The 16,203-nt window shown below is 34.5% G+C and overlaps 2 protein-coding genes across 5 annotated transcripts; one reads left to right on the plus strand and one right to left on the minus strand.

The window, feature by feature from the left end:
* Positions 1–127: 127 nt before the first annotated feature.
* Tbc1d22 (TBC1 domain family member 22) lies at positions 128–4,136 on the minus strand. 4 transcript variants are annotated; one of them, XM_018550963.1, is made up of 8 exons: positions 3,996–4,136; positions 3,075–3,252; positions 2,447–2,997; positions 2,047–2,177; positions 1,704–1,958; positions 1,377–1,626; positions 1,082–1,305; positions 128–889 (listed from the first exon to the last, which is right to left on the minus strand). In XM_018550963.1, exons 2-8 carry the CDS (start codon positions 3,155–3,157, stop codon positions 743–745), a joined length of 1,641 nt encoding a protein of 546 aa, XP_018406465.1. In that variant the 5' UTR covers positions 3,158–3,252; positions 3,996–4,136; the 3' UTR covers positions 128–742. The 4 variants fall into 4 exon arrangements, with proteins under 4 accessions (XP_018406465.1, XP_018406464.1, XP_018406463.1 ...); XM_018550962.1 differs by lacking the exon at positions 3,996–4,136 and adding an exon at positions 3,607–3,986; XM_018550961.1 differs by lacking the exon at positions 3,996–4,136 and adding an exon at positions 3,390–3,503.
* A 3,603-nt stretch (positions 4,137–7,739) lies between these two features.
* LOC108782649 (tetratricopeptide repeat protein 39B) lies at positions 7,740–16,203 on the plus strand. The gene is made up of 11 exons (XM_018550959.1): positions 7,740–8,048; positions 11,678–11,729; positions 11,822–11,850; positions 12,189–12,369; positions 12,482–12,614; positions 13,910–14,042; positions 14,119–14,218; positions 14,304–14,369; positions 14,500–15,221; positions 15,465–15,698; positions 15,778–16,203. The coding sequence occupies exons 2-11, from the start codon at positions 11,703–11,705 to the stop codon at positions 15,965–15,967; spliced, it is 1,815 nt and encodes a 604-aa protein (XP_018406461.1). The 5' UTR covers positions 7,740–8,048; positions 11,678–11,702; the 3' UTR covers positions 15,968–16,203.

The raw sequence follows: 16,203 nt of genomic DNA on the forward strand, positions 1-16,203 counted from the left end.
ATAATTACAAGATTCTGTGGCACACACATATATAGCATAAATCATATATTTTAATATATAAAATATATCAAAATAAGAGCACATGCTATCAAATATTATGCTTGTATATTATATATAATATACATGCAATGAAATATATCACTTCATTTGTGAATATTAGATATTAAAGCATAAACATTAGTTCCAAAATCAAATTTTTGACAATTGTAGGGATATATGAATAGGAATATATGTATGTAAGGCATTATCAAGGGAATGGCATAATCACTATATAAAAGTACAACAGGGTCGATATATAAAACTTTCCTGTCTATATATATTATCTGTATATAATATGTCTGAGACCTTACTATATATATAAAAATTTAATGCAAACCGGGAAATGGCAATTGATTCGTGTTACATTCTTCGCATTCTCTTGAAACGCATTTACAAATTTATTCCACAGTGGAATATGGCGAGTTTATATAAACATTCTTTTCGTGAAATTCTTTAATGTAACAAAAGAATAAACTCTATAACGCAAAAAGTAATCGCAAAAACTTAATAGCCGACGCGGGAACGAAACTTAAGAGACCGCGTGTTCCGAAAACTTTCGATATGGCCGTGATAGACTGAACGTCACAATATACATATAGTGACGGCGAGACGGAAGAGGAGAACCGGCGATAATACGATAGCGCTCGGCCTCGCGGTTTGGCCACTATTCATAATAACATCAACCCAGACCATTTGAAAATGGTCATCTGGCCGTCGTATCATGGGCTTGCAGGTGATTGGGTGCGTCGGCAAATGTAAACTTCAATTTGTACGCTTCGGCTACCAACACGCCTATCTCTGAATCCGTCCAATTTTGCGTGGGCAGGTTTTGTAGCATTAACATCAGCCCCTGTAATTATTGAAGAATGATAATCAATCTTTATTTACTAAGTTATACAAATAGCATAGGTATATTTTTCTTTTAGGCGACACAAGTCGATACAAACATCATATTTTTTTTAACACTTAGTGAATAATACAGACACTTATGTCAACTTGTACCATCAAATGAAGAGGATTCTAGAGCTAACGGATGAATTACTTGAAAATCAGGTTGCAAGAGCAAGTGTCGTCTCCAACGAAGAAGGAAGGCCGCACATACATAGAGCTGAAACGAGGCGAATCTATCAGATTCTGCCAGATACGTGTCCCACAGTCGGATAGTACAATGAAGAGGGATTTCCCTGGTTAGTAGATTATTCATCCATCGAAAAGAGAATTGTAAATAATCCACTCCATGCTGATGCAAATGTTGATGCAATGGCGCTGAAAGCATTTCAATATAAGTTTAAAGAAATGCAAAGGACAAACAAAGCAGTTCGTAGCGGGATATTTACCGTCGATCCTTTGTATCAGCTCCTTTAACTGGTTCACTTTATGTTGAATCCCCAACTGAGCAAATATATAGTTGTCTTGTATACCGTCCAAGAATTTAGATAGGCACCAAAAACTATCTGCTTCGATAATGTCACGTTGCTCTTTCGATAACGACGCTACGTCATAATTTTCCAGATCTTGCCAAGCTTGTATTGGTATCGCCTCTTGTAGAAAAACCAAGAAGAAAGGTGTTACGAGATCATTCATACCCTGTAACAATGATCAATATACAAATAAACGATAAAATAAATATTATATATAGTAAATAAGAGATACGATTTAAATACCTGAACATAACCAGATGCAGGATGTCTAATCGCCCAAATATACAATATTCTCTCGAATATCAATTGTACTGTCGTTTGCTGGAACAGCGAGATAAGCGGCGACATTCTAGGGATATCGATATGAATCTGACGATACGTATCCTGAAAACCTTCATCCCGCTCGACGTCATAATATTGTTTCACCAAATTCCAATAGTCTAATCGTTTACGTTCCAACGCGGGCTGTCTACGTTCTAGATTAGCCGGCAAGTACTCCTACAATGTCACGAACGCAATCGCTTAACGTTTTGCGGCAGCGTTCTACTAAGCTTGACAATGCGATGTGTTTACCTTCTCTACTTACAGACAATAATCGCCAAGTGACCGAACGTAATTTAGCAGGTACACCCGACCACGATAACTGCCTTAATTCATCTAGATTTAGCACAGATGCTTCCAAAAGTAATTGAAACTTGTCGACTTTGCTCTCGCCGTCTGAACAGATTTACAAGTTTTTTAATTCTGTCTTAAACCTAATCTACAATATGTTCTTTTTGCTTCTTGATTTTCATCACTTTTTGTCTCTCATCTTATTTTATAATTTCTATTGCTTGAGATAAAAGTTGACAAACTTTGCAAAAGACAGAAAAATTGTTGATGAAATGATTATAAAGAGAAAAGAAGCAAGAGGTAAAAAACAAAGAAACGAAGTAAAAAGAGCACGTTGTAGATTGGACTGCTAAATCTAAAACAATGATACATACCCTGCTCCTTGGAAGGTATAAAAAATTTATTAGGAGCATTTGCCTGTCTTAGCGGCTGTGGTCTACCAGGGAATTGCGTCAGCTTGTGCTGGGGCGATGCACTGTGCTTTAAATCTGTATCTTCACTGGAGTGGTGCTGGCTGTTAATCATCTGTGGATGCAGATTCACGTTGCGTAGATGTAACGGTTGTACCGCCAGCCTCTGAAGAGCTTCTGCCTTTTTCTCCTCAGGAATAATTTTTTGTTGCGCCATCTTGGTGTTTGCCTGAGATGGCTGTGAACACTTATTGCCAGATCTATGACTGTTGATAACACTAAGGGCTGCCGAATGGCTGACTCTCTTTGAAATCTTTACATCCGAGACTGTACAGAATTCATCATCCCCTGAATCCCACGCATCATCCACACTTTCTTGAAAGTCTTGAAAGGAAGTGGAGCCTCCACTTCCACCTGTACTGCCGCCACTGCTGTTAGCAATACCAGTCAGATTGCTGGATCCAATTGTTGTAGGATTAAACTTGCCATACCTAACGTCCTGTTTCAGGCTTGGCCTTAAAAGAGTAAGTTTTGATTATTAAGTAAATCTATAAAAAATCACAAGAGAGCAACATTGTGAAGGGATAGACACCTTCCTGGTACAGCTCGTGTATTTTTCTTCCAGAAAGACTGATGGGTTGAGATAGCCTGATGGTGGTAACCTTGATTTTCCATTGCTGTAGGAAACCAAGTTAGCTTGCACCTGGTAGTCTTTCAATGCAGGTGTCACAGCACAGATTCTTCATACCCTTATGACAATAACTAAGGATCTACAAAAACCAGAAATGTGTAATATTTGTAATTCTAACCATCGTTGAGTGCTTTCCATTTGATGATAGTTATACAAGCGTCACTGTTTTTATTATTCATTAAATATAAAGAAAGATAAAATAATGTTTGTATTGACCTGTCACTAAAAGAGAGGAAAACACCTATTGTCGCATCACAATTTGTATAACAGATGTGTACTAAACCAAAAACATACAGTGACAAGTATAAAACTTGACAATATGTATCAACTATTATTCTCTAACAAAGTTAGCCACAAACTTAGCATTTCTGAAAGATCAAAGAGTAATACAGATTATGAATATTTCATAATCTTGTTGTGGTCTTATACACACGTGATGTTGAGCGTAACATCGAACGAGGTTGTCAACGCCTAAACAATTACAACGATGGAAGGGATAGAGAGGAATGGAACGGAAGGAGAGGACGGATTCTCCGAAATAACAAACGCATCATAACATATGATTCCCTAGTGCACCGACGAAGACGCGCCCGAGTCCGACGCGCCGCGGGTGGTTCGCACAATCGAATTACAGGGATACACTCCGCGGCGTCGACGGGGACACACGTCTACGAGCTGCGCGATAGGGAGGTCGGGCAGTCGACGTTGCCGTTCGCGAATTAAGGTTATGTTGCGTAAGCCGCGTCAGAATCGGCCGCGCAAGTCGTGGAAGAGGAGAGGAAAGAAAGGAGGTAAAACGAGACGAAGAAAGCGTTCCTATACATTTCCTGTCTATACAGTCGACGATATCCCGCGAGGTCAAGCGGTCTAGTTTTCTGGCTGGCCACGGCGTCGCGACGACGACGTCGTCGTCATCGGCGTACGTCGTCGTCGTTTCTGTTGTCACGATAGACCGCGTTTCTCTCTCTTTCTCTCTCTCTCTCCTTCCAGGACGCTCCCCGATCCCCGACGCTCCCGAAGACGCCGCGATCAACGCGGCGGCTCTGCTCGCTAGAGCGAGCAGGTATACGATTTTAACATGCAATCCAGTCGTACGGGCCGTATAAGTACAGTAGTGATATAAATGTGTACGAGTCACGCGCGAACATCGTTGTTATGAACCGCGGCTCTCCTTTTCGCATCATCGCTTTTCTTGTGCTATTTCATGCTATTTGTCGACCGCGTTCGACGTAATCTCTCTGCACGAAACAGACAACGCGTCCGAAAACAACAGAAAAAGAGAGAGAGAGAGAAAGACAACGTGAGAAAATGTAAAAAAAGGATGTGCCAAAGGCATTGTCTCATGATCTCATTGTCATCCCATTGTTATCTCTTTTGCATATCGATGCTAACAGTGATGAGTGTCATTTAAATGGCGTAAATGGCGAAATCAGTCGCGAGAATAGATTTTCTCAACGAAATTTGCCAGCATAACGTAATAGAATTTGTTAATAATAAGAAATAATGTTATACGAATTTGCTAGAAATGCAACGGAATACAATAGCAGGGGCTTATTGAAAAGGGATTGTTGAAATGAAACGAAGTGAAAATAAAAAAGAAAATGAGCAAACTCACTTTTAAGTTGACTAATATATAGTTCTACTTCGTTCACTTTTGTAATTTTTATTGAATCTTATTTCAAGAATCATAATAAACCTTAAATAGAATCTATCGTTTTAATAAATTATATCGTTTAAATAAATTTCATTTAATTAATCTGTTTAAATATCCCGACTGGCAGATTTTGGTAGAAATCTATTGTTAGATCGCGTCGACAGATTTTGATACTCGAGCTAATATGGATACAGTTGATGCGAATTTGCTGGCACACATCACTAATATTTTGTTCATCTCTTATGTACGAGTTAAATTTTCAGATTTTAACATCCATTTTTACTAATGTAGATTATTATAACTAATCTTAATTAGATAATTACTCTTCATCTTGTTCTAATCCTAAAAATTAAAAAAAGAAGAAGAATAAGTTGGACTGCAGATAATAAAATTATTCTTTTACGAGAAACGAGAATAAAAATTGCTGATTAAAAATATTTTGCAGATGTCGAGTGATCTTATCCGATTGAATCGTAAATCAGTTCCACAAAGCAAAGTACAATGTCATCTGTGACACATGTGTGTTGTATAACAATTTAATACATAATTTTGTATATACATATTACATATATACTATATTAAGAATTGTTAATTTCTTTTTTTGAAGCACATTATTATAATATCAACAGGATGAAGATTGTAAATATATTAGCGTTTTGAAGGCTTTGCTAATAGTAGATCTTTGTCAGTATAAGAATCGTGTAAGATAAAAGTGAGAGGACAAAATAAAAGTGAGATAAATGATGAAATATTTACAATATTTCTTAAGTGAGATAATTAAAGTTTTATAGATTTTCAAGAATCTCACGATTAGTGAAACATGTGGATTTATACAACAGGCGATTAAAGAATGCATAAAATGGAAAGGATGTTAGGAACGTAAAGCTATAATTAACATTTGCTCATTCGGAATAAAGGCTGTAATTATATAGTTACTGAATATTATACTTTTTACGTATGTACTCGAGCAATCATATAATTAAAAGAGTTTATTATGAAATGGTCTCGATTCTCGTTTATTCAAAATCGTCGTATGACCTCGCAAATTTATCGCATATATAGTTTTTACAATTTTTTACTTAAAACTCTTGCTTAATATTTACTGCAATTATTTCGAATGCAAATACGTAAGGAAAATTGCAAAGTATTACCATATATACATATTATTATATATTAAAATATGAATATTTTTTAATAAAATAACATTGGCAATTAATAAAATGGACTTTTTATAAAGTATACCGATCACTTAATTTTATTCTTAATTTTACGTTTTGATAGCCAATAAATAATCATTACATTTGAAATTGAATTATATGCCTAATCAGAACACGAAACAATTGGCTATACGACAATTGTTGAATTGAGAGATAAATATGATTTTACTCTATTCGGAAAAAATAGAGTTTTCAGTATATTTTAGAGTTTTTTCAGTATATTTTTTTTTTCTTTTTATCAGTATAACGAAAAATTATTTTCACAATCGGTCATTCAACCAGTTCGCGAGCAATTTTCCGCTTCCTCTGCTTTAAATATTCATCAAATATTAACTTTTCAATAAAATTATTTGCGTCTCATTGTATCTTGCGATTATTATTAGTATTTTTATTGCGTATACTTTTTTTATATTAGATATATCTGAAGAGCTTAAATTTAAAGCCGAAACATGTAATGTGTGTGTGTGTGTGTATATATTGTATGTGTGTGTGTATATTTTCTGTTCTATTAAATTATTTAGTATTTATTAATGTTTATTATAATTTAATTTTCGAATGTTTATTACTTTTTTTAATCGCCTTTAATATCACACAATTATTATTTTTTAATATTGAGAGTCTTCCTTTATTTTCTTAGTTATTATTTTATTTCTATGCTTTTCTCTTAAGCAGAACTTTTCTACAATATTTGTACCTTCTTTACTCATTTTGAAAAAATTAATTTCATACGGAGTGGACGTGTCAACAAAACTTGAAAAATGAAACTATCATAATTTTCTTCCAACTTTTGATACTGGTGCAGTAAATTAGAGTGAAATAAATCAGAAAAATGAACCTATTTATTTCTACTTCAACTTATTACAGTGTTACATAAATATTAAAAAGGATAATGTGTGCCTTCCAACAAGCACAGTCCAATTAACACAGTGATCATCTCATCTTTATTTAACATTGGCGAGCAACAAAGATATATTGATACACTGTGTCACAATGTATCATCTCTGTTGCTTGTTGGAAAGCACACAATATTCATATAATACATTCTAGGAGAATATTGTGTACTTATATGTAGAAGTATTCAGAACTTATTTCGAAACACGGTATAGATTTCTAATCCGACTGCGCGGGCTAGCCTTTGTTACGATCCTGGACGCCTGTCATCTGCAGGAGGTCACGTGCCACCACCACCGCTGCCGACGATGACGAGTTCGTCGCTCGTCGGCATCAACTCAACCGTCAGTTATGCACGCGACGTGCTCGCGCGTTGTCGCTTCTCGGTGTTCTTCGGTGTTGCTCGGTTAATCAGCCGGCTTCACGCGGTTTTCGGGGGTGGTCGCGCCAGAGCCCCAGGAATCCCCGTCGTATTTAGCCGCATTTTCCGCAACGTGCGTTCCGTGGTGCGATCAGTCTTAGATCGGTTCGTCGATTCACCCACGCGTTTCCACGTGTTTCCGGATTTGTGGATGACGCAGAGGATGCCAACAGCTAGGACGGGGTGTAATCCGCCTGCTTCACTGATCGGTCTACCCTGTTTCCATTTTACGGCGACGATCGATTTTCGCCACGTCCACCCGCGCCCTACGCCTAACGCGCGCGCGACACTCGCCAGCTCTCGCCGTTTTTAACGAGACAGGCAGAGGCGGGCACGCACCGTGCTCTATTTTCGGATGAATTATTAATGAAGATCGACCTACCGTGATCACGTGCGCTTGTACACGCATACGGTTACGGACGCGTAATCAACAGAATTACGAGATTCGCAAAAATGATTAGAAAAGAGGGTTATTGTTATTATCTGTGGTAACTCAACGCATAACGAGATAATTAACCCGTTATCTCTGAAACAAAGCCGGCAAAGAGGGTCGACGTATACATTATTTTCATCAACTTAACATCACCCGAAGTCTGCTTTCTGGCAAGCTAATATCTATTATTTTGCACGAGGCACACATGAAATCGTATACACGATACGAACAGATCAAAATAAACTGCATTTATTAAAAGGTTAATGTGGGTTTATTGTCACGAATAATATCAATATTTACTAATGTAGATTTACTTTAACCTCGGAGTAAATTAATCGTTATTTTTATATAATTCTTAGAACTAGGAAAAGAGAAAGAGATAAGTTAAATCGAGATTAAAGTTAATCTACATTAATTGAAATGGTAGAAATAGATGCAAGTAATATTGGATTGGAGGAAAAAATCTGCAGTTTTTGTTAGCTCAAAACTATATGTACAATACTTTCGTGAAAGGTGAATAAAATTTAAATTAAAAAGAAGTTTTAAAGCTGGAAATCTACTTTTAAGATTTTTATAATTTCTTAGTTTATGTGAATTTGGTAATTTTTTATATATATAGAAAACTACAAATCGAAAACAAAGAAAATAAAAAGTTTTTTCTTATCACTTTATGGGCCTATTACATACCAGAAAAGAATTTTCGAAAATTTTCGACTATCTAAAAAAAAGTTCAAAGTTTTTCCTAAAAATTTGTTTTTAAAAAATGTTCCTACAATTTTTTGTTTCTAAGTTATACGCGAGTTAAGTGAAGGAACATATTGATTTTAATTGCTTGTAACTCCGTTAAAAATTATCATAATTAAAAAATCAGATTCTCAAAGCTGCAACTTTAATCTATCAAACGGTACAATCGTTAATTTTTTAAATGTACAATATACAATTTTGAGCTAATAAAATATCACTAAACTTTTCCTTCTACCCAATATTAGATAAATAATTGCGAAATTATTATTTACATTCTTTACAGGAAATTTGCATTAAAACTGGTTACCCAATTTTCTCACATTATATACGATATGTTACCAAAATTAATTTGTTTTTGCCTCGCAAGATATAAACTGGGTAGAAGAAAATATTAAAAGTTATCTTGGTAATTCTGTAGAATTTAATCCTCTGAAGTCCAAAATAAACGTATAAATTTTTTCCTTATAGTTTTTATTGCATTTTCAACAAAGTTGATAAAGTAAATCAATTCATAAATCTTGTTTTTATCGCGGTTACACATGACGCATATATGTAAAATTAAGAAACTCCATTTTTCTCTTCTTTGAATATTAAATATCATTATATCTCGATTTTATAGCTCCGCCTTTTATTTCCCAGCGCGATGTATGTAGGAAATGGAAATCGTCGTTCCGGTGCAGTGAAGGGAAGAAAAATTTTCCTTGACTTTTATCGATCCGTTTACTTATTTCCTTTGTATCATCGTAAACATTTTATCGTGACTTATCGCTGCTGTGGACGTGCGTTACGGTATCATCCTCGAAGATTATTGATAATATAGTTTTTATCGGACGCTCCTCATTACTGCCGTTAACTCCACGTTCACGAATATTCGCGAGATTCACGAGTGCGCGCGCTTTCTCCGTTCTATTCCTCCTCTGCCTTTTCCGCACCACACTGCTGTGCCATGCGCGGGAAATGTAGGTCTAGCCTACGTATACTTTCTTCATGGTAGTCTACTTTCCACGTGCGAAAGATCCGAAATCGCTCTTCGCCGGCTGTCTCAAAGACGACTTTGTCGCGATTTCGTGAGGACTCCTCGCGATCCAGAACCGTTCTCGATATCCCCCTCGAGTGAGTCCCACATCCTAAAACGATCTGGTGAAAGATCGGCCTCGCTGTGCCAGGGTGCTGTGGATAAAAGGACCTCTAATTAGGAAGGATCACATACATCTCACACACTTTATCCTAGAGAAGCAACATCCTTTCAAGTAAACCTTAGAAAACGTTACATGCTGATTTGCCTTAATTTTTTTACAATTGTTTCTTATGTTAGAGTACCTATGAAGAAATGTCATTAATTTCAACTTAAATTGAATTTTTCAATTAAAGAGAAATTTTTTTATTTTACATAAATACTCTAATTTACACATGTTTAAAGTGTTTCGAACCGTTTCTCAACTATTATTATATATTATTTTAGTGTCCTACGTGTGTATCGAGTTTTAAATCGGGTATATGTAGATTTATTCTTAAGAAATATACTGCTTTTAGACATGCGTAAAATCGAGTAAAATAAAAAACAGTTTTTTTTTATTGAAAGATTCGATTTAAATTCAAATTAATGATAAATTTATTCATACTTCAATATAAGAAACACTGAAACAATTATTTATTAGAAGGTGTTCTGAATGTTTTTAAGATGTTCTTTTGGAGATTTAATTGTGTATAGGATTTCTATCAAAAATAAACATCGGAAGTAAGTCAAATATTGAAAGAAATTAATAAGGATGAATTAAATTAATTTAGTCAAATAAACAATTTTTTCTCAGAAGATTCGTTAACATTTATTCTCCTCTTCTTACACACAACACACACACATTCGACTTAGGCTTTATAATCTTTAGCTTCGCTAGGAATATCTTCGCGAAAACACACGAGAATTAGGACAATTTTCGGAGGAGGTGAACCGTGAAGTGGACAGTTTGTCTTCGTCGGGATGTTTTGACTCATACCCCTTTTGCACCTTTTGTTACGCTTTCGTCGCGAGTTTCTCGTTTCCCCAACGCTTGCGAGGTTTCGCAGCCCCATTTCGTAGCATCGCGGTGAAGTGAAACTGGCGAACAGAGCCTGAGTGAGGAGAGAGAGGGAGGATAAGAAAGTTAAATTGTCTATTACGCGCTGGAATCGAGACGAACTTTCGTCCAAGCACATCGATTTCTTTAGACAATGATTCCCGTACGTGGCGATGAGTGCAAATCACGGACACAACACAGTACTATCAGTATCACAATATATATTATATATATATACTGTGTATATATATATATATATATACTGTGTATATATATATATATATATATCAAAATATAGCGGCGAAAAGATTGGAACGAACTTTAAATTAAATTTATTGTATCATAGAATAAGATTGCAAGGCAAAAACACCATTTTGTAAAAACTTCTCGTGAAATTCCACATGATTATTGTATAATTAAGCTACGTTTGTGTTCGTTTCCCTAATCATTTGTAATCATTTACGTAATTATATCGCTGCTTATATTAATTACTTTATTTTATACGCGTTTATCTTAGCATCGTTTATTAGTTCAAGGTGATATTTTGCATTTTCTCAAGTATTTCCACGTAAGTGTTTTGTATTCGCGAAAAACTCCTCTCTGAATTTTCTAGCATGAGTGAACTTTACTTCTCGGCCACGCGCATTAATTTTATCAGCTGATTACATATTATCGGTACTCAGATCCACATCGAGTCGATAAAACTGGAAATTATTTTTCTTTAGTACACTTACGATACTGTGTTTGTCGGATTATTAACTTCGTGACTTTCTAAATATAATTTAAAAGCAAGCAACTTAATTTAAAATCTTCTAACTTTCTAAATGTAATATTTTAAAAAATGTTTTTTCATTAATTTTCTATTTTTTGATGCTCGTTTCTCTTTAATGTAAAACTAGAACGCGCACATTTCTGTAATGTATTTCAAGATTCTTAAGATAGTATAATAATTAATAGTAAAACTGCCCAATAAATTTTCAATATAGTATACAAAATTTAAGATAAAAGTATAAATAAATATATGTATTGGATAATTTATATAAGAATAAAATTTTCATAAAATTTATATGTTATCTCTCTCTTTTTGCAGAACGATTTCCTAACACTAATTGAAAATGTCGGACGTTGAAGGCGATGACGAGGTAGATATTTTATTGAGTCAATTCATATTTTTATACTTACAAAACATATATACGTATATATTTTACATGCATCTAACATTTTTGCATTTCAGTTTCAAGATGCTCAGGAATCATTACCACAGTATGTATTACATATTATTTATATATTATTTTATGTAAAACGTTTTTCTTCGCTTTGTGGATTTTTTTATTAATAAATAGTAAAAAAACCACTTCAGGCTCGTTTTACGAGTGAGAATTGATTGATAATCACTACGTATAATTTATTGCATATTATTTCTAGTTAAAGTTTTTTTTTCAACGCATTCGTTTCTTGATGCTTGTAGGAGGAAAGATTATTGGAAGTTAGTTTTTTGTTTGAGAAACTAACTTCCATTATCATAATGCATGTTATAATTATGTGCACATTATTTTATCATCCTTTTTCAATGCTGTAACTTTTAAAAAATCTTTATCTAGACTTGCGTCTATGGATTTGGATACGGCGATAATGGAAGCGAAAAAGGCGATTCACTGTTTCTTCAACAACGACTTTGATGAAGCGAGAAAAATCCTGGAACCATGGGCGAATAGCAGCATGTATCATTCTTTAGGGACTAGTGTATTCGCGTTCCTGGAGGCGATTCTGACATTTGAACAAGTATTTCGATATTTATTTATTACGTTTTTCCTGCCAAGCTGTTTCTTTTTACTCGAGTCATAATTGTGCGAAATTTATCTTCTTTAACAATTGTATTATATGCAAATTTTAGAAGCACATTGAGAAGGCGTCAGAGAAGTTGAAACAGTGTATGAGCGTGTGTTCCAAACATCGAAAGCACATCAGTATTACGCAGAACATTGGGAAAATAGTCAAGAAGATTAATTACGACGCTTATACAAACGGTAATTTTTGGCATATACTGTAATAGTGTAAAATAACACGCAATATATATCTGCAATGATTATTCAGTATTTAATTATCTAACAACTCTATGACGTAAAATTTATATAATATCAATTTCAATAACAAGTGATTCGAAGCATTTTTTTAACACGATCTGTAGATTTATCAACCAAAATTATCTTATGTTTGATTTTAAATGGTAACAGTAAACTCTTGCATAACACGTACGTGCCTGCTAGCTTCCCTATTAATAGAATTTAATGATCTACATGGTTGTTATAATCTCTGTTATCATTATAAATCCTTCGTTGCATTAACAGAAATTGTGATAAAAATGAAGATGGCTCATCTCCAATGGTTTTGATCTTGATATATGATATATATTGTCAAAATCATGATCGTAAACATTTAAAAGATTTTAGTTGTTTGGCATTATTTCTTATTAAAGAATAAAAAGTTATTAACAAAACGAGTTTGGAGAAGTATACCAATTTATAAATAAAAAATATATTATAATAAAATTATAGTCAATATAAATGCAAAAAATTTTAATTTGTATTCTTTTTTATGTTAATCATTCAGTGAAATTTATACTGTAAAAAATTACATGGCTTACTTATAATGTAAGAAAAACATTGATCCATTCATTTTATAATTATGTACTTTTTTAAATCAAAATTCTGTAAGTTAACGCATTTCCACATGTTGTCTAACTTACTGACTGACACGCACTGATCACATAATCCTAAACTATCTAAAAATCTAAAATACTTATCACAAAATTCAAAACAAAAAATTAATACAATGTAAATCAAGGTCAAAATTATTTAGTGTTAATATTGTTTTGCATGGAAAGTTGTAAACTCATGTGGAATATCGCTTTGTGTTGAAAGTTATAAATCTACATACAATTTTGCTTTGTGCGTGGAAAATTGTAAACGATTTTACGATGCGTTTACTTTCTACGTGAAGAGATTCAACTTAAACCTCTGTCTTTTGGAATCTTCTCAATACGTTCAGGACGTATTTTATGACTTGTAATTTTTTTTGTTAATTACTTTTTAATAAAGAACGAACGATAGCTAAAGTCCTTTAAATATGTTCAGTGTCATGATCTTATTGACAACATATGTTAAATTCTAGACTATTGCGGTTTTCTGATCTTCAATTTTACCAAAATTATTGCCAAGGCATTTTACAACATACAATTTAAAACTAATATTAACCCGGATATAGCCAAATAGCTTTTATATACATAGTGCATGAAAGGAATGACCGAGGATTAATCTTGCAGAGGAGGTGCATGCGGAACTCTGTTATGCCGAATCGCTCCTTTTAAAATCGATGCTCACATTTGTGGAAGATGAAACTCTGGTCAGCTTTGTCAAGGCAGGACTGAAAATTCGTACCTGTTTTCTATCGTACAAGTAAATAAGTCACAACGGAACGGCTGTCGTTGACTTTTTTATTTCTCTAACAATTTATAACTATTATCTCTTGCAGAGAATGCATGACGATTTTGAAAAATCGAAAGTGGGGAAACGACATTCATAAAGTGCATTTCGAGAGTGGCGTTCGTATGGGCATCGGCGCGTTTAATTTGGTATTTGCATGTTTATTGCAATACATATTATTTTTGCATACATTGATTATATTTGCATATATTTATAAATTGGACTTTCTTCCAGATGATCTCATTGTTACCGGCGCGTGTTATTAAATTGTTAGAGTTTATCGGGTTCTCCGGCGATAAGGTAAATAATTATAGGATATAAATGATTATAAGATATGTCATATAATTTTATATATGTGTAGATACATAGTATAGTAAAAATATAATAGTACAAGAGACAAATAATTTTACTTATCAATTTTGATCATTAGGAATATGGTCTAATGGAATTGAAAGCAGGTTACGATGAAAGAAGAGGACTGCGACAAATTCTATGTGTGATGATTCTGTTGTCCTACAATTTGATAGTCAGCTTTGTGCTGAGTCACTCGGATGGCGATCTAGAATGGTGTGAGCAAGTATTGGAACAGGAGCTGAGCCTCTATCCGAACGGTGTGTGGTTCTTGTTCTTCAAGGGAAGGTTGGAACTGACGCGAGGCAACTTCGAGGAATGCATAGACTGGTACATAAAGTCTTGGAAAAGTCAGAATGTTTGGCCGCAGTTCCATCATCTTTGTTATTGGGAATTGATGTGGACGCATTGTTCGCTGCAGCAGTGGAGCAATGCAGCCACGTACGCCACGATGTTGATAAACGATTCCAACTGGTCGCGTACCATCTACTTGTATCAAAAGGCTGCAATTTTGCTTATGAAGAAACCGACGATTTGGAGTGAGGAGAAACAATTGATCGACAACCTAATGATGCTAGCACCGACCTACAAGCAGCGTATTGCTGGCAAGTCGCTACCGATGGAGAAATTCGTAGTCAAAAAGACTCAGCGTTATTTCGCACAAAAGAAGAATCTAATCGTGCCCGTGTTTGAACTTATGTACGTGTGGAATCTGTTCAGGATAATAGGCAAACGGCAAGACCTGTTATTAAATATATTCAAGAGGATAGAAGAAGAGGAGAGGGAACTCCAAACAGCCTCGTAAGTTTTTCCAAAGAGAGAGATTTTAAGTTTTATTTTAACATAAGTGCGTATTATAAAATATATGACTACATGATAGTGGTTTGAAATGGACAAATTTGTAGTAAGCACTTTGCAAAATTTGTTTTTGAATTTGATCATCTGAGAATCGTACATATTTAAATGAAAGTACAAAATATATTGTCATTATAATTTTTTTCTCTTGTTATGTAATAAGTGAAATATAAGTAATGTATTGTACAGGAAAAGTAATTATCATGCAGACAACAAAGCACTCCTATTGCTACTGAAAGGCGCTTGTCTACGACAAATGCAACATCCTCTACTAGCAGAAGAATGTTTGCGACAAGTTTTACAATTGGAAAAGTCTGTCAAAGAGGACACGTATTTATTTCCCTATGCCACTGTGGAGTTAGCGTTATTGGCGCGAGATCAAGGCGATATTCAACTGGCTATAGGCTTTTTGGAAGACGCTAAGTTAGTTTGGATGTTACGTTATATATTTTGATTATAATTTTATTATACATTAGAAATTATAATTGGGTTTAAATTTCAGAAAAAACTATACGGGCTACTTATTAGAATCTAGATTGCACTTTAGAATACATTCGGATTTAATGATGTTGACCAGCAAGAACAACAATCATACAATGAAGAAGCACGGGAACGATCATCTACTGGAAACAGCTATTGCTGCCAATAGCGTTATTATCGCGGGTCCAAGTGCCGACGAAATTAAGACATAGAAACATTGTAAAGCATATCGAAAATCTACTTATCTTTATGTAAATTCTTTTGTACCTTCCTAACAATATATTGTACGTATGACGAGGGCTCTTTTTGCGAAAATGAACCGGGCGATCGTTTTATAACTCTTGTCTAATATCGAATGGCCTTGCGTTTAACTTTCGTATGGCTTCGCTCTCTCTGTAGAGTCCAAAGAGATTATCACATCTTTTTCAAAGATTTTTCGGCACATTTT

Source organism: Cyphomyrmex costatus, unplaced genomic scaffold, assembly GCF_001594065.2.
Source record: "Cyphomyrmex costatus isolate MS0001 unplaced genomic scaffold, Ccosl1.0 scaffold132, whole genome shotgun sequence".
NCBI lineage: Eukaryota > Metazoa > Arthropoda > Insecta > Hymenoptera > Formicidae > Cyphomyrmex > Cyphomyrmex costatus.

What these genes read in the sequence shown, in the direction of transcription:
- LOC108782649 (XM_018550959.1), top strand. Translation starts at nt 11,703, where the DNA reads ATGTCGGACGTTGAAGGCGATGACGAG. An exon ending in GCTCAGGAATCATTACCACA is followed by an intron (nt 11,851 to 12,188) that starts GTATGTATTACA and finishes ATCTTTATCTAG; the next exon opens with ACTTGCGTCTATGGATTTGG. An exon ending in GCATCGGCGCGTTTAATTTG is followed by an intron (nt 14,219 to 14,303) that starts GTATTTGCATGT and finishes ACTTTCTTCCAG; the next exon opens with ATGATCTCATTGTTACCGGC.
- Tbc1d22 (XM_018550963.1), bottom strand. Translation starts at nt 3,157, where the DNA reads ATGGAAAATCAAGGTTACCACCATCAGGCTATCTCAACCCATCAGTCT. An exon ending in TCACTTGGCGATTATTGTCT is followed by an intron (nt 1,959 to 2,046) that starts GTAAGTAGAGAA and finishes GTGACATTGTAG; the next exon opens with GAGTACTTGCCGGCTAATCT. An exon ending in CTGCATCTGGTTATGTTCAG is followed by an intron (nt 1,627 to 1,703) that starts GTATTTAAATCG and finishes TCATTGTTACAG; the next exon opens with GGTATGAATGATCTCGTAAC.